We start from the raw sequence: 17,923 nt of genomic DNA, 5'->3' as shown, positions 1-17,923 counted from the left end.
CGAATAATTCTTTTAATCTATATATACATATATATATATATATATGTGTGTGTGTGTATATTTTTGCACAATAATTAAGAGAGAGACGTAAAGTAAAATCTAAATTTGAAAATGATTGAAAAATCTAATTCGCGTACGTGATTGGTCGAACCAAGATTACAAGAAGGGAGTTCCTAGCATTGGCATTGGTTGTCAGAAACGACCGGCCAATAGGAAGAATGTATGAAAGAATTGCTTGAATTCACCTCGAAATTACAATATCTCTTTTAAAGATTAATCAAATGCATTTACACGTATGAGAATATTAACTAATCGTATGCTTTTCTAAAGGGCATTAGTTCCAGCACCGGAAGCAGAGGGCGCTAGAAATGTCCAATGTAAGGCGTCGCCATAGGATAAGTTTTAGTATAGTCTGAGACAGGAGAGAATGAAGAGTTTCTAAAGAACCTACAAACTCTTTCTATTTCCTCTCCTTGTTGTCTCTTCAGAAAATGTTCGCATCTGTATGTTTTCTTTTTTACATTGGCAGCATTGGAAGAAACAAACGATGCTTGTGGCAACAACGTATACACTTATTCAAGTATCACGCGTTCCTTGCAATTTTGAGGATGACCTTATTAATATTTTTTCATACAAATTAAAATCTGTGGTTAGTTCTCTGTGAATTATTATTCGATATTATTCCTAGTGCTTTTACGTTAGTTTTATTTGCATGTGCAACACAAGTTAAATACAAGTGAAAATTCAACAACTGCAGCGATTTACGGGGTGTGAATTTGTGCATCATTGGATTGACATTAAACTGTTTTAAAGAAAAACATTCGAATGAAATATTTTAATTGCTAGAGTATAATATTTGCAATATACCCTTTTAAATGCTTATTTATCCGTTTGCTTTAGTCGAAAATATGGACGAATTACGAAGCAGACGAAGTGATAGATTCCTGTAAGTGATGTTCTCAAAATGACAACTGTTGGTAATAAATCGGGAGATATAATTTTTTAATTGTCCAGTGAGTATAACACTTCTTCTAGTTAGTCACCTTTAGGGATATATATATATAACCATGAAAATGATCAAAATTCTTTTTTCTTTTTATCAGAAAAATTTATTTTAATTAACTATAATTTGCTTTATTTCAAATGTTCAATTGGAAAATTATTGTTCAAATACACGTCACCAGTTATAGTCGAGTTTCTTCGGTTATACATAAAATAAGCGTATTCTATTGAAAGAGTATTATTTCTCCAAGACCGTAAACTTTAGTCCATAATAATGATAATATTAATAAAGTTTAACAATTTTCTAATGTTCATTTTATAATGGGCAACATTTGAATAGCTCGTAATTTTGTTATATTATTTTTAATCATCTCGTATATACTCGTATTTAATGTCATATTCCATATGGCAATTACAAAGTTGCATTTAGATTTACATATAGGTTATCCGTTAAGCATTAGATCCTATTTAGGATCTTATTTATAGGACGTTGAGTGTCGCCAATAGTAAGTAAGGGCATCGAATAAAATTTCACACACATTTGCGTTATGTCTAAGAAAAAAAGGACAAATTGTCGTTGATTCTTTGAAGAAGAATATCTCACAATTTCATTCTCTAGGGAACAAGTTACTCCATTTAGAAACTTTTTTACTGGTATTTTCTCTTCAAGGTATTATTTTTATTACAGATAAATAAACATTTATGGGATCAATATGGCACGTAAGCGGAAACACGAAGTTAAAACATCCGTAAAATCATCACCCAAGTATACGCCCATTAGAAAGTCTAGCAGGCAGATAGCTAAAAAGCAATTAGAAGAGAGGAAGATAAATGGAAAGATCTTGAAGACATCATCCACTTCAAATGCCGAAGAATCAAGATGCGTGGAAGAAATAGAGAATCAAATGGATTCAAAGAAGAATCAAAATGTACATAGAAAATATAATAGTCATAAAAACTTGTCCAATAGCGATGATATATTAACCGATAATGTATGTAGTATATACAAAAGAGATGACGAAGAGAGCGATAGTCAAGATGGATTGGATAATCTGTTGGATCAATCGGAGAAACTTAGTCCAGAGGATGTACGTCAAATGGTTGTTGGTAATACAACAGAAAGCAATGAAACTAAACTTGAGTCTACATCGAACGAAGTAGAAGTGTGGCCAGAAGAGGTAATAGAAGAAATAATTTGTGAGGAGATGGAGGTAGAAAGTGATGCTACAGTAACTAGTTATAACGCTCTAGAACAAGACAGTGGCATGGTGGTTGAGCAAGTGCTATTGATGAATAAGGCTAATTTAGAGGGAGATAATTTTGTAGAATATACCGTTATAAAGAATGAAGATGGTACGCAGTCGATGGTAGTAGAGTCCAAAGTGGATGGTGCAGATGGTAGCGAGTATCAAATCATTCAGAATGGCATGAATAATTTACGTATGACTGTTGATGAAAAATCCACGGCAAGTGTTTTATCTTATAAAGTGTCAGGTTCAAAAAATAATAAAGTACCCTATGATATAGATAATAATTCTACTAATGAAAAGGTAATTTCGTTGGATTGTGCAAATAGTACTTATAAAAATGATAAAACGGTCGAGGATATTAGAACGGAATCGTTTAAGCATCGGTGCATAAGTAAAGATCAGGTTCGCCGTCAAAAAGAAGAATCTAATTTCTTGAGCAATGATGCCAAAAAAGGAAGCAATAATTATGTATCTAACCTATCCAAGCAAGAATATGAGGATCAGCATTTAAGAGAACGTCAGAAGGAGATTGTAAAGGGGGATAATTGTTTTAAGTCGGAAAAGTCGAATGTCGTGCAACAGAATCAGTGTTCTAAAGAAATAGAAAAGTTAGTTAACGACTTGTGCAGCGTGGAAAGTGTTAATTCGCCTGTAGAGACATGTATAAATGTACAAAAAATATCATTGGTTAATGAAGATGACGAAAGCAGTTCATCGATATTGGATAAAATGGAACAATTACATCGTTCAGCTAATTGTGAGTCTAATACTGATACGACGGTATATGTTTATCAGAAGTCAGTGGAATGTCTTTTGAAAAATCAACAACGAAGTGTCTTAAAGTCAGACAATTTTACAGAAAGTGTAGCGTGTGCAAGTGAATTGCCATTAAATTGTAGAAATTTACAGAAAAAGAAAACTAATCAAAAGCCTCCTGATCATTTGCAAAATATTGAAGATGTATGCGCAGACAGTGAAGCAGATAGCAAAGTAGATAGCGAAGATATGAAATTAACTAGTAGCGGTGACAGTAGTAATGATACATTGTTATCAATAAATAATTATAAAATACCAGATATTGATACAAAAGGTGCTCAAAATAATATGAATGATCTTGACAAGAAGGTCGAGTTTCGAAGCCGTAGCGGTAGCACGGATACGACAGGTTCAGAAAGTGGATCGAATAGTTCTGGCGTGCGAAGGAGCAATAGAATTCGCACTATAGGTTTAATGAAACAAAGGTAAACGTTATGCGTTTACTTATTATGTTATTCTTTCAATCTTAGCTCATTAAAATTCTCTTGATTTTTTCCTTTTATCTGTTAATTAACCATACAAATGTGTTATTATTTTTCTAGATCTCGAGGGCGTGGCTTGGTGACTAAATCAACTACAGAAATGTTGAAAGCTAATTCAACACAGGAGAAAGACAAAATAACTGGCCACATGACTACTGCTTCTTTAGAATCAAAGATTAATATGGATGGGCAATCTGAAATACAATGTGACAAGGAAAATAATGCTAACAAAATGCAAACAACGCACGATCCTCTTGCTCCTCTTGTAGCAACTTTCAATGCTTCTGGTTACAATTCAGATTCATTGAAACCAGTTAAAGTGAAGTCCAGATGGCGAAGGTCTAGTGAACTTGAAATGGGAGGATCTAGTTCGTCCATCTCCGGAACAGGATTTGAATTGTCGAATGCTGTTACGTCTGAATTAATAACACACGTGACAACTAAGTCGAATAGTGCTCCTCCAGGAGAATCTGGCTCTTTGGAACGTGGATCCGTACCTGTATGTGCACCCATGAATCTACATTCTTATCCAGAAATTAAACAGGATAAAGAGGAAAATGTGGAAAATAATTCTTCTGTTAATTCGTTGACAACACAGGTTCCTAAAATTGTAGGAATAAAGACAAGTCCATTAATAACAGCTGATACTAAGAATAAAGAAATGGAAGAAAGATTAAGTCAATTTGAATATTTACGTGAAAATTTATATCTTACCGAAAGGTAGGTTCGCTTCTTTCATACGTTTTTCATGCGTTTTTGTAGGAGAAAAAAAGAAAAAAAGAAATCGCCTTATTCATTTTTATATTAGATATACCAACAAGGAGACCAAAAGAATGGTATGCGATTGTTTTCTGACAGAAGAGGAAATAGAAAGAGGTGAACTTGGTTGCGGTGAGGATTGTCTCAATAGACTTCTCATGATAGAATGGTATAATATAAATTTACAAATTTGTCCATTTAAATCTGATCAAATATTGTCAAGATTATAATTAATTGTTAAATTTTTTACGTTCATTGCAGCGGATCTAGATGCGTAGTCGGTGATAGATGCACTAACAAAAGATTTCAAAACTGTGAATATGCAAAGTGCGAAGTCTTTAAAACAGAAAAAAAGGGATTTGGATTACGTGCAGTCGCTGATTTAGATGTGTTAGTGTTTATCAATATAATTTAAACTTTTGTGCTTTGCTAATATATCTTACAAAGTTTATATTGTTATAATTTTACTTTTTCCTTTCCCCCCTCCCCATCCCCTCCCTCCCCCTCCCCCATTCTTTCCTCTCTTTTTCTTTTTTTGCTTTTGTTTTATAGAGGAGAATTTATAATGGAATACGTAGGAGAAGTGGTGGACCCGAAAGATTTTCGCCGTAGAGCTAAAGAATATTCCAAAGATAAGAACAGACATTATTATTTCATGGCTTTAAAATCCGATCAAATAATAGATGCTACTATGAAAGGAAATGTTTCACGTTTCATAAATCATAGCTGTGATCCAAATGCCGAAACACAAAAGGTAAATTTAAATAATACTTTTCGAGAAAAATCTTTAGATTATATATGTTATCGTTTACAATATCGTTTACAATAACGTTGCAGTGGACCGTAAATGGTGAATTGAGAATAGGATTCTTTATAAAGAAGTTCATAGCCGCTGGAGAAGAAATTACATTTAATTATCATTTTCAACGATATGGGTAAGTGATTAATAGTTATAGAATTAATAACAATGCGACCATATTTAATAAGCAATGTTGTGAAATATTCAGGAAGGAAGCGCAAAAGTGTTTCTGCGAAGCTCCTAATTGCTGTGGTTGGATCGGTGATACGCCTGAAGAGGAAATAGAAAAAATCGAGAAAAAGGAGAAACGTGAGAAAGATGCCAGAAAGAAGAAGGAGGAGAAGAAATCAATGGATTATATGGAGGATGAAGACGTATGTTATTATTTTTATTATCAATTCAATAAAATATGATATCGTTCTCTTACTTTTCTTTGCAGTTGGAAGAAGAAATAGACAAGTTGTGTTCGGGTGGTTTGAAAAATCGTGCTCATACTTTAACTTTGAGTCGCTTGATGGTTCGAAGTAGAGAATTGAAACATAGAACATGCTTGTTGCGTTTAATACAAAGCGGGGAACAACCGTGTAGAAGATTGTTCTTAGATTATCATGGTCTTCGTTTAATATGGAGCTATGTTATGGATATTGCTAAGGACGAATCCGAAGAGGCGCAACAATTTCGTCTGGAAATTCTAAAGACTTTAAATACACTGCCAATACCTAACAAAACAATGTTAATGGATAGTAAGATTTATGGTGTAGTAGAAAAATGGTCAAATCGATTATATTTATCACCAAATGGGGAGTCACCGGAAGATGATCAAGTCAAAGTAAAGAGATCGTCCGACGAAGGTAACAGTTGTTACAACGACGGTGGTACGAAGAAAATTTTGGACAATTTGAGCAACATTCCATGTTTAACCGAAACTAAACTCGAACATTCAGGAATAAATGAAATCAAATCTGAGAATACAGATCAATCTCTTATTCCTGAATTAGCATCGACGTTATTGTCCGAATGGTCTAATCTAAAAGAGGTCTTCAGAATACCGAAAAAGGAAAGAATCGAACAGATGAAGGAACATGAAAGAGAAGCAGGTCATTTTTGTTGTCTTTTTTCTTTGTTTTTTCTTTTACAAGTATAACTCCAGAAATGTTACATCATTTATTTCATTTATTATTTAATTTATCTTATACTTTTAGATCGCGGGTATAGGGAAGAGCTCGAAAAGGATGAAAAAGCTGGAACGTCCTACGAAAGGTAAATGTATCGAATGCGTCGATATTTAAAAAATACAAATAAAAAACTATACGAATTGGAAGTTATAATACACACATATATATATGCATGTGTGTATATATATATATATATATATATATATATATGTGTGTGTGTGTCTGTATCTAGCAACTATAATGGACTAAACATTTTCTTTTCTACTACAATTGTGTCGAATAGTGAAACAAATAATCATATCATTTTCAATAACAAATGATTGCTACAGACATAGGTCCGATAGGTATGGAAGAGCCGAGTTAGACAAACGTACGGATAGAAGACGAGGAAGAGAGTCTCCAGAATTTGAACATAATAGAACAAAAGATAAGAAAGGAGAAGAAAGAAGCAGTTTAGTTCCTATACCAAGGATGACAAAATATGAACGTAGACAATTATTTGCTCTGAAAGTAGCTAAAGAAGAGGAGGAGAGGCAACGTCGTCAGCAGCACGATTCTTGGCAAGAACACGAAGCAAGATGTTTAGCTTTGGGTATAGATCCACATTCTACTGCTATGTTAGATCCACAAACTGGTTATCCGGTATTTTATAATCCAACGCTTGGCCAATGGCAGCATTATTCTGCCCAAGGTAAAATTTCAAGGAAAATAATGTTTCCCGTTGCAAAATCCTCCTATAGTTTCTTTTTATTAACCATTGATGTTTTTATTCAGAAGGAGATATCGCACAGCAATGTACTTCTACGTGCGTAGGAGGAAATCAATCTCTATCCAATTCGAGTACTATAGTATCGCAAAATCCTCATGCGTTACAATCAACAATAACTTCTGAAATATCCACTGGTATAACTGGTACAACTGCCGTTCCCTCAAGTGTACCACCCGTAGTGTATTCCTTAAATCAAGCATCTGCTTTCAATCAGACGACAACTTCATATTCTTTAATTTCACACCATCAACAGTATCCGGAAGGTCACTTGTCGATCGCAAGCAACTTGGTACCTGTCCATGGTGTATCGCAACCTATCTCCATTCAGTCACAATCTCTTTATGTTGACAAAACGACAAACTCTCAACAATTTCCTGTCAATGCTTCTACCGATACTATTTCCAATCAGGCGGAAATACCACCCATAGATTTGCCACCTAAATGGAAGAGTGCGATAGATGCTAGAGGCAGAAGGTACTACTATCATATAAAAGAAAGAGTATCGCAATGGTTACCACCGCCACCAGACCACATAGGTGTCCAACCAGATTCGTCGTCTACTTCAGAATCCAGTGACGATTCAACGTCCTCTAACGAGGATGAAGAAGATCTTGATGATGAACAGATTGATAAGAAAGAAGAGGATGTATATTTAGATGCTGGTACCACAGAAAAACGTAATTCTACAAAAAAGGTTAATCCATTTAATACTCCAGTTGGTTCCACTCTATTTCCTGAGACCAAAAAGCGAAGAGATGGCTTGGTACAAGAAAGGATCATTAGTGTAAATATTTTCTTCTTCTTCCTTTTCCTGTTTTCTTAAAAAATCCTCAGGGCTAATAATATGATATTTAATTTGCAGCCAAGAAGAGAAGAGGATCGTATTGGTCATAAAACTTATAAGGAATTAAAAGAAAAATTACGAAGGCAGAAGGAAAGAGCAAGACTTAAAATGCATGTTGATAAACTTAGAAAGCATAGACGTAGTAATAAATCGAAAGTTCATTCGAGACATTGGCTGAATAAACCACAATCAACGTCGTCCGATTTCACTAGCAGCATGTCGGAAAGAAAGATTAAGGATACCTTCAGAATAAATATGGCCAATGTTATGGTACATTTCTTAAATCCGTACAGAAAAAATGATTGTAAGCAAGGTCGGATAACTAATACGGAAGATTTTAAGCATCTTGCGAGAAAGGTAAAAATATCTTGAAGAATATTTCTTTTTCCTTAATTTCTTTATTAATAATTCCTTCATTAATTTTTCCTTTCAGTTAACGCATTTCGTACTAGCGAAAGAGCTGAAACATTGTAAAAGTGTGGACGAACTACAATGTAATGAAAATGTTAAACACAAAGCTAAAGATTTTGTGCGCAAATACATGAGTAAATTTGGCGCAGTATATCAGAAAGGCACAGATGAAGATTAATTGTTTGTATATGTACGAAATGAAATTGTTATTTATTATATGCCAACTCTATCCTGAACGTTATCAGTTCCTTATATATATATAAAAATAATTTTCCTCTTTGTAGATATATCCGGAACTATATTACTACCGTAAAATAGCAAAAAATTGTATATGTGTGAAAAACTTTTCTATAAGTTAGTAGCTAATAAAATAGCAAATTATTAATTTCTCATATTAATATGTATAAATTTTACACACTTTCTCTCTTCTATGTCGTCTAAAATGCATGGATATTTTATTTCCAAGTTAACGTATTGTACGGTATGTTACTACATTTACATTTCATTTTCTGTGAAACTAAAATTTAGATCTGCTACTGCATTACTTAGGAGAATGGAAGGATTTGTTATTTTTTTTATAATTTACTGGAGTTTATCATTCCGTAAGAACTGAATCACTTGGAATAATGTGTGTGTGTGTGTGTGTGTGTGTGTGTGCGCGCGCGCGCGCGCGCGAGCGAGCGCGCTTCTCGCGTATATATATATATATATACACACACACACACCCACTATTATATGCATCATATAACAAAAATTGCAACGATTTTACAACAATTTCTTTTCAACAATCATTAATAATTATTTATTCGAAAAACTAAACGAACAAAATCAAAAGAGATTCAGTGTTCCTTATTATATGCCTTTGTCTCATAGATCTTTGTCTGTTGGTACAAAAATCAAGTCTGTGATGCACACGGTATGCAAATGCAATAATAAAAAAAAATAAATGCAGAGTATTTTAAATAAAGGTAATATTCTATGCGTAAATATTTGAAACATTATATTTCCATTGGATATTTTTTTTCTCGTAGTCGATTATACGATGTTATCATAAATACTTTGTAACAATATTTAATGGATATATCATTTTTAAGATAGATAGATTTAGCACGTTTAAGAGAAGAAGTACTTTTTATTTTTCTTCTCAGTTTTAGACTTTTGAACGTATAAAAAAAAAAGAAAGATAATGTACATACATACACACATACACGCTTGGTATCCCTTTATACTTTATATATATATATATCTCCATCATTTTGCATGAGATATAATAAGAAAGAAAGAAAGAAATAATACGGAGGACATGGATTTTTCACAGTTTATTTTTTATAATAATTTATGAGAAGAAAAAAAAACTGTTCCTCATGACCCCGACGTGATTTGAACACGCAACCTTCTGATCTGGAGTCAGACGCGCTACCGTTGCGCCACGGAGTCACATGTTCATGACATTGCAATAATTTAGATAAGTCGGCAAAATCAAAATTAAAATTATAAATTTAAAAAATTTATTTCTTTTATTAACGTTATTACAATTGTTATTGCTGCTAAAAAATAAGACAAAAAGTATACTACATATAATCTTTGTTTTTAAAAATCGATATTATTGGCGTAAAAGTAATTAATTATATATTTGATAATTTATCGCATTCCAAGTGCACATATCGCATCTATATTTGATTTGAAAATTTTTAAAAAAATAAGAAAGCAAGAAAAAAGAATACATTTGTTGAGATACTTATTATCTTTATAGGACAGAAAAAATGTTCATTATTGATAATCAACGATAAAGTAATTACATAGAACGATTAACAGTATAAACAAAATCTTGTATAAAAATTCTGTTCGGAGATAGCATATCTTTAAATATGTTTAGTATAAAAAAAATTATACATATGAATTTTTGTTAATCATATGTATAATGTAATCATGTAGTAACTACATATCATAGGTATTAACAATATATTATTATTATATATTATTATTGATATTAGATAAAATAGTCTCTGTTACGAATGATTTGAGCAAAAAAAATTATCAAAAAATTAAAATATTATAACGATTAATAATTCTCTTGTTATATCGATTCAATTTTAATGTTAATTGTTATTAAATCATTATTACACTCTTCTAATATTTTTTTCTCTCTTTTAGTTAGATCAAAATAGAATAGTAAAGTTACGAATGCAAAGGATAAAGGAGTGGGAGAGTTTTCGACGATCGAGTATAAAACGACAGTACTTAGAACGACAGATTGTAGTCATTTATTGTTCTGTTAACTTGGAACGTGCTACCAGAGACGAGTATCAAACAAAATCGACGTGAACATGGGGTCCGTACGCAATAAAAGGGTTTCGGTCTCCGAAATGATGAGAATACCCCCCATCAAACCTAAAGGTACTATATTAAATATAAAAAATAAATGTAAAACTATATTTATAATTATTAATTTTTTATTTAAACAAAAATCATTCAGTGATTTTCAAGTATTAAAAATATACCTACACATACGATAATAAGATATCTATAATATTGTAATATAAATAAAATAATAATAATGCAACGGTAGTAAAATAGAAATTAATAACAATAAAGTAATAATTTTTTATAATATATTATTAAAATATTAACTTTTACGCGCCGAGTTTATTACTCTTATGAGCCGATTTCTACAATATATATGTGCTTGTGTGTGTGCGTGTGTATTTATATATATATATATATAAATTATACATTATACATAATATGCATGAAGCATAATATTTAATACATTTATTGATTGACACATTTGATTCCATTATCAGTTCGACCTCAAAGTGTTTGTATAATCGCGTTTGAGATGTAACTTAAGATTAAGCTTCAGATAAGATGTTATTTATCAAATCTGTTAAATAAGATTAAATCGGTCCAATTCGGCCGGTGACCGTTCTTCTGATCTATAAAATTGTGCAATTCATGTATAATCAATGAAATTTGCATTATATATGATTATTACCATATTTAATCGTCAATCGCTAATGTTTACATTACTATGTATATATACATATATATATATATATATCTATCAGAACACACAAGAGTAAAATTACCAATGCGAATCGAGGTTTTCTTTTTATTTCATCTATTTTACTTATTTATTTATTTAGGTGTAAAAATGTATATAAATTTTACAAATTGTACATCGCAATCCCTGCTGAGTATATATAAGCAGGACTAGAGAAATAAAAGTACAGTAAACGAACTTATAAATTATAATTTGTTATATACTTCATATAAAATCATCACTTAATTAAAGTGTTATTGGTTGCATAAATTATTATTATTATTATTACTTGTGATTTCAGAAAAAAACGTAAATATAAGTGGTTACATTAAAAAAATGTGTACACGCGATTATTTCTCTAAGTATTAAAAATCGACTCTTCGATGTTATCTCAAAGTCAATTATCACGACGACGTGTTTCTCTCTTGACACGAAACAACATTCGTCTGAAATACCTTATTGCGTTTTTAATACTTAGGGAAATAATCATGTGTATATATTTAAACCGGACATACTGTACATTTCTAAAAGAGCACGTAGAATCGATTACGAGTAGTCCGCATTCTTTACATTTTTCGATAGCACAAGATAGAATGATTAATCGTTTGGTCATTACCGAGAATCTTTGAAAGCGATATTCGCAAAATTACATATTTCATTTTCCTTATTAAAAAATTTGAATTACCAAGTTTTATATAAAACTTTTTAAAACAAATTTAATACCCTAATAAATAATGATGAACATTTTTCAGATACTTTATATACACAGAATAATATCTGATTAATTATATATTAAATTTTCTTTCTTCTTTATGATGTTAGAAAGATTATTTATAAAATAAATTCATCATTATCATCATTATGTGCTATCAATGATATTACATAACAATATTGTCTAACATCTTATTAACGCAGGTATGCAAGTATTAGAAAAATCATCTAAGTTGTATAAAAGATTAAGGTCGTATTATAATTCGATTCGGTATGACGTTCGAATATTTGTCTGATTACAGCCCTCTTTGGATGTAGACACGTACAGGTACTATTCATGACCTTCGGTTTCTTCTCCTGTTATGCTGTCAGGGTTACCATGTCCGTGACCTTGGAGGCGATGACCAATTCTACCAAAGCTAATCCACAATTCGAAGTACGTAATTCTCTCTCTCTCTCTCTCTCCCTCGTTAATCTGTGTTCAAATCCTCTGTGATCAGAATCAATATTTTTGTTATTTTTTCAATGGGCAGGAATTTCATTGGGACCAGAGTACCAAGGACACCATACTGAGTTCATTCTTTTGGGGATACATATGTACTCAAATACTCGGTAACGTCATTGCTCAACGTTGGGGAGCCCAAAAAGTTTTGTCTGGTGCTCTTGCTATCAACGGATTACTGACACTTTCAGTTCATTCTGCAGCCCATTATGGTGGTTGGCAATATGTTTGTGTTACCAGAATTATTGCTGGTTTTGCCCAAGGTACAGTCATGCCGACCTTACACACGCTCTTATCTAAATGGTCGCCGAGCGATGAAAGAGGTAGATTAGGTCAGTTTCAACGTTAAGTTATATCATTTTTCCTCCCCTCCCCTCATTTATTTATGATAGTGGAATAATATAATAATATATTGTTAATAACTATATTTTAGCCACATTTGTTTATTCCGGTGGTTGGATTGGAAATGTCATTTCTCTTCTAAGTTCTGGATACCTTTCTGCTTCCGTTCTTGGCTGGCCAAGTTGCTTTTACTGTTGGGGAATTATAAGCTTAATAGCTGCTCTTTGCGTTATCATTTTTGTCAAAGAATCACCTGCTGATCATCCAAATATTCCATTGGATGAAAAGGAATTCATCGAAGTTAGCTTAGGTGTTACCGAGACCGATCAGGTAACGATCAATTGTTCGTCATTTGTTTTCTTAATAAATATTAAATACGATTATTTATTTTTTATTTACAGAAATTATCTACTCCTTGGATCGCTATATTAACGTCTGTACCTGTTTGGGCTCTTCTTATTACACAATCGGTTCAAAATTGGGGATTTTGGATGTTGTTAACTAAAATGCCTTCTTATATGAATTCTGCTCTTGGTTATGACATACAGCAGGCAAGTTTTAATATAAATTCTAAATACCAAATTGACTTTTTAATTGCATGGATTAAATTGAGATAAATTAAAAAATTGGAATTAAACTTTTAATTGCCCAAATAAATGCTTTTTGTAACTGAACAGTATATGGCCATGACAATCTATTTATACACGATCATACGAGAAGAATATTAATTAAAATCATTGTAATATCTTAACCGCTTGAAAAAAAAACGCAAATAACGAATTCAATTAATATGCGAGACAGTATTATTCGATTATGATTCAATGCCGATATATACCAGTAATGTCTTATAGGCGCTACGTTAACCGAATGCAACTACCTCCATTAGTGAATTCTTAGATTTGCGGTTACTGTCGGTCAAGATCAATTACAATACAGTTTAAGAATATCAATTAGTTTGCTTGTAGAATCATTTATCGACCGTAATGTGATACCAAACGGATAAAAAAAACATTTGTTTGGTTCTTTTCAGAATGGAACAATGTCAGCATTACCATACTTGACAGCATGGATTCTTAGTTTTCCATTCAGTTATTTTTCTGATCTTTGTATCAGAAAGAAGATTATTACCTTAGAGGTTTCCAGGAAAATATGTAATACTATAGGACAATGGATTCCAGCCATTGCTCTTATTTGTTTGGGTTACATTAACAAGGAACAACCGGAACTTGCTGTTGCAATTTTAATTATTGCAGTAGCTTCGAATATCGCTGCATATTGTGGCCATAATGTTAATCATATGGATCTTAGCCCTAATTTTGCAGGTGCTCTAATGGGTTTTACCAATACCGCCGCAAATATTTGTGCTATCTTAGCTCCTTTAATATGTAGCGTGATCGTTCCAGATCCGGTTAGTAATACATATTTATCTTTATCATTTATTCTATTTCATTTTATTTATAATATTTCTTTTCATTTGATTCACAGTCAAATATTCTTCAATGGAGAAGTATATTTTTCCTCTCTGCTGGTCTTTACATAATAGGAAATCTTATTTTCGTTTTGTTCGGTAAAGGTAAAGTACAAATGTGGAACGATCCAGTAAAAAAGCAAAAACAAACTACGATGTATCAGATAGGAGAAATAATGGAAGTTGATAACTCTGAAATACAAAAAACAAATGATCCAAAGATTCCATGACAAGCATATTATTTTATAGAATAAAATGGCTTTATTGTAAAATATTTCTAATGTAGAAAAGTAGATTGTAAGTATATTTAAAACATATTTAATATTTATTAAAGTTTTTTTCTTAAAAGATATATATATATATATATATATATGTATATATATATATATCTTTCACAATTTTCCACCTGATAAGAGTGTGAAAATAAATTAATTTTTCTTTAAATGTTCTTTAGATATGGTCTTCCATATTGTTCCCATTAAAAACACAGTTCCTATAATAGTTGTCAGTAATGTAATGCAAGTGACGCAAGACAAATAGGATGTATTTCCTATGGGTATTGTCCATATGTAATCTACCTCATCCTATTAACACAGACAAAATAAATTTATAATTAATTAAGGACCTTAAAATTTGTCCTTTTCGGATTAATTAATATCTTACAATATCATATGGTATCTCTCTCCATTTTGTCATCATACTGGCACATAATGGGCATATGTCTATTTTAGAGACTCTATATTCTTTAATTCTTTGCTTGCAACCTATAAGTAAAACAGGTTTTTTTAAAACAATATTTTCATAATCACCATTCTCTTTAGGATACTGGTATCGTTGATGAATTGGTAAAGATGCGATACATATGCCATTATTTATAAGGCTACAAAGAGTAATATTCTGAGAGTTTGCATTCTCCATGAATAATTCCACATTTTTCTCTCCCACAGAGCATATGTTAATCTAGAAGTTTAATAAGTAAAATGTAAATTATGTTAGAACGTTGATAAAAAATATAAGGAGCATAATTAATTACCTTATCGGCTCTTCTTAGATCTGCTAATTCATTAATGTTTACGTAGAGAGCCGAAGGGAGTACAAAATGCAATGATATATAACAATTGTTCGTAGTAAAATTATTTAGCTTGATGTGATATGTGAAGTTTCTGTAAATAGAATCAGATGAAGGTAAAGACCGAAGAAAGATATTTACTTTTTCCATTTTCTAACCTATGAAAACCAGAACCATCAACGTGCAACTGTACACGAGCATTTATTTCTCCAGACACTGAAACAAATTGAAATATAAAAATATAAACGAAAATTCTTAAACGATACCACATAATAGAAAATATTTTCTATTCCTAATATTTAATTCCAGAAGTTCCTATATAAAATCGAACTTGATAACAAATACATTATATATCTTTGATATACATTCAATCTGTAAGATCATAGATGGCATCAAAGAGATAGCATCAAATTTAAAAATGAAATTGTGCAAGAAGAAACAGATAAAATATTATATTTTGCTTTTTATTAAATTTGTTCTAATTACCAGGTATAATTAGATGATATGGAATGCATTATATATACAAATTATTTACCGGGAATTTATTATAAACATGATTATTATATAAATATTATTCAAAATGTTAAGAATAATGTAAAGTATAGAAGTAAATAACAATAAAAAACGCAATACTACATAAATAGTATATATTATTTATCCTTATTGATGATCTTCCCCTGTGGGTCGGGGATAGAATACACCCACAGTATCCCCTGCTTGTCGTAAAAGGCGACTAATAGGGGTTGAGTGTTGAGCGGCTGTCAACCGAATCTCGTAAAAATCCACTCGTTACGGAAACTTTAGAAAGAAAAGCCGGACTGCTGATAATAAAAATAAACAGATGAAAATAGAAAGCTCGTGAGTAAAATATTAATTTAAAGGAAAATACAAAAGGAATAAAATATCGAATAAAATGAAATGAAAACGAAAAAAAATATTCATCCGTTTGTTATAAGTAATGCAATGAATGATGTCATAAAAGTGTAGTCGTAAGTAGACAGCATAATGTGCATAATCCATTCGTAATATAGAAAAAAAAAATAGAATGAAAATAAACTGGGATAAAAAGAGTAAGAAGAGAAACTGGGATAAATGAGAGAGAACGAAGAAATAAGAATGAAAGAGAGAGAGAGAGAACGAACTGGTTGAAGCCTCAACGTAGAGCTTCTATATTGCCGCCAGGAAACGAAAATAGCTGCTGTCAGATCCCCAGAAGGTACAGAAAAGAGGTGTAGGTAAGGCAAAAAAAAGACAAAATAAGGTACAAGATGTGACAAGGTAGAAAGATAAAATACACAGGTGCAACAAGAATGAATAGAGTGACATGGAATAAGGATAGTATCTGCTAAGACTTTTGCAATAATATTATGCCAATCACCTATATAATACCTATGTCTTATGTAATATTTAAACATAAATTGTAGGACATAGATATTTTTTCACGAATTTGTATTTTACAAAAACAATGTTCTTCTTTTTGGTTACAATACATTAATTCATGATTTATTATGATTTAATCGATTTTTAGGCTAAACTAGATATAGATCATTGTTTTCAAGTAATATTCATTAGGATTGATTTGTTTTGTTTTTTCATGTTTTTCATGTTGAAGTTTATTGGATATTTATTAGAGAAAAAAAATTATAATCTTTTATAATGAGCTCTATGTTATAGGTATCTGAAAAAGAGACGGAAAGAAAGAAAAAAAAGAGAGAGAGAGAGAGAGAGAGAGAAGTTTTACATCCGCGATCCTAAACTTCTTTGTAGGATTTCTAGTCGTGCCAAGTCTGCTTGCCCAGGCATTCTTTGGCTCGGTTAAGAATTCCCATTATTATTGCCGGTGTACAGAGATCTTTGTAAAATGATGAACAATTTTCTATGGAATTTTCATGTAATTAATATATTGATTATAACGTAAAATAAGATAAGAGTTAAGAGGCGAAGCTTTCGAAAGATACGATTAGGGAGATAAAATCAATTAAATTATTTTTTAATCGACCAATTAAGAATTAATCTTATAAGAGATAATAACAATCTTTAATCGATTTAACATTTTATATTATTATTATTATTATTTAGTTATTGTGTTAATTATTTGAAGTTATTATTAGGTCATCATATTTATTTATGTTTAATATTAAAAAAAAAAATGATAATATTTATAATATGAAATTATTATAGAGAAATAATTTAGATTATGCCGATCTAATTTATTATGCAATTCTCCATTATAGAGTCATAATTAGAAAATAGTTTATAATCTGCAGTACGATAATAGGTCATATAAATACATTAGCCATACAAAACAAAATAACTGGAAAGAGTTCGTCTATATGTAACCAATAATTGCGTCTCAATAAATATCGTCGTTTCTAATCCAATACTTAAACATATAAGAGATAAATTGGAGTAATAAATTATTATAAATTATTTATAAATATTACATGAGACAATAGAGAAAGAAATATAGAGGTAGACAAT

General features: G+C 31.2%; 3 protein-coding genes and 1 non-coding gene across 8 annotated transcripts; 2 read left to right on the top strand and 2 right to left on the bottom strand.

The window, feature by feature from the left end:
- Positions 1–427: 427 nt before the first annotated feature.
- LOC124429738 (probable histone-lysine N-methyltransferase CG1716) lies at positions 428–10,598 on the top strand. Of its 5 annotated transcripts, none has more exons than XM_046975350.1 (15): positions 428–1,013; positions 1,691–3,493; positions 3,611–4,270; positions 4,359–4,478; positions 4,571–4,699; positions 4,862–5,063; positions 5,147–5,244; positions 5,317–5,482; positions 5,548–6,205; positions 6,311–6,368; positions 6,613–6,974; positions 7,058–7,836; positions 7,915–8,253; positions 8,330–8,497; positions 10,462–10,598. In XM_046975350.1, the coding sequence occupies exons 2-14, from the start codon at positions 1,716–1,718 to the stop codon at positions 8,483–8,485; spliced, it is 5,505 nt and encodes a 1,834-aa protein (XP_046831306.1). In that variant the 5' UTR covers positions 428–1,013; positions 1,691–1,715; the 3' UTR covers positions 8,486–8,497; positions 10,462–10,598. The 5 variants fall into 5 exon arrangements, with proteins under 5 accessions (XP_046831306.1, XP_046831305.1, XP_046831307.1 ...); XM_046975349.1 differs by lacking the exon at positions 10,462–10,598 and having other exon boundaries at positions 428–649; positions 901–1,013; positions 8,330–9,274; XM_046975351.1 differs by lacking the exon at positions 10,462–10,598 and adding an exon at positions 8,592–9,274.
- Positions 9,673–9,744, bottom strand: Trnaw-cca. Its single transcript has one exon. It is a non-coding gene; the product is annotated as a tRNA-Trp (tRNA).
- On the top strand, positions 10,567–15,005 carry LOC124429739 (putative inorganic phosphate cotransporter). The gene is made up of 8 exons (XM_046975353.1): positions 10,567–10,704; positions 12,364–12,497; positions 12,595–12,895; positions 12,997–13,235; positions 13,307–13,456; positions 13,936–14,313; positions 14,391–14,670; positions 14,828–15,005. The coding sequence occupies exons 1-7, from the start codon at positions 10,635–10,637 to the stop codon at positions 14,601–14,603; spliced, it is 1,485 nt and encodes a 494-aa protein (XP_046831309.1). The 5' UTR covers positions 10,567–10,634; the 3' UTR covers positions 14,604–14,670; positions 14,828–15,005.
- Positions 14,691–16,063, bottom strand: LOC124429740. Its single transcript, XM_046975354.1, has 4 exons — positions 15,601–16,063; positions 15,407–15,536; positions 15,037–15,333; positions 14,691–14,957 (listed from the first exon to the last, which is right to left on the bottom strand). Exons 1-4 carry the CDS (start codon positions 15,711–15,713, stop codon positions 14,802–14,804), a joined length of 696 nt encoding a protein of 231 aa, XP_046831310.1. The 5' UTR covers positions 15,714–16,063; the 3' UTR covers positions 14,691–14,801.
- Positions 16,064–17,923: the final 1,860 nt, after the last annotated feature.

The sequence above is a fragment of the Vespa crabro genome, chromosome 16 (assembly GCF_910589235.1).
Source record: "Vespa crabro chromosome 16, iyVesCrab1.2, whole genome shotgun sequence".
NCBI lineage: Eukaryota > Metazoa > Arthropoda > Insecta > Hymenoptera > Vespidae > Vespa > Vespa crabro.
Note: the sequence above shows the minus strand (reverse complement) of the source record. Positions and strands in the feature narration are given on the sequence as shown.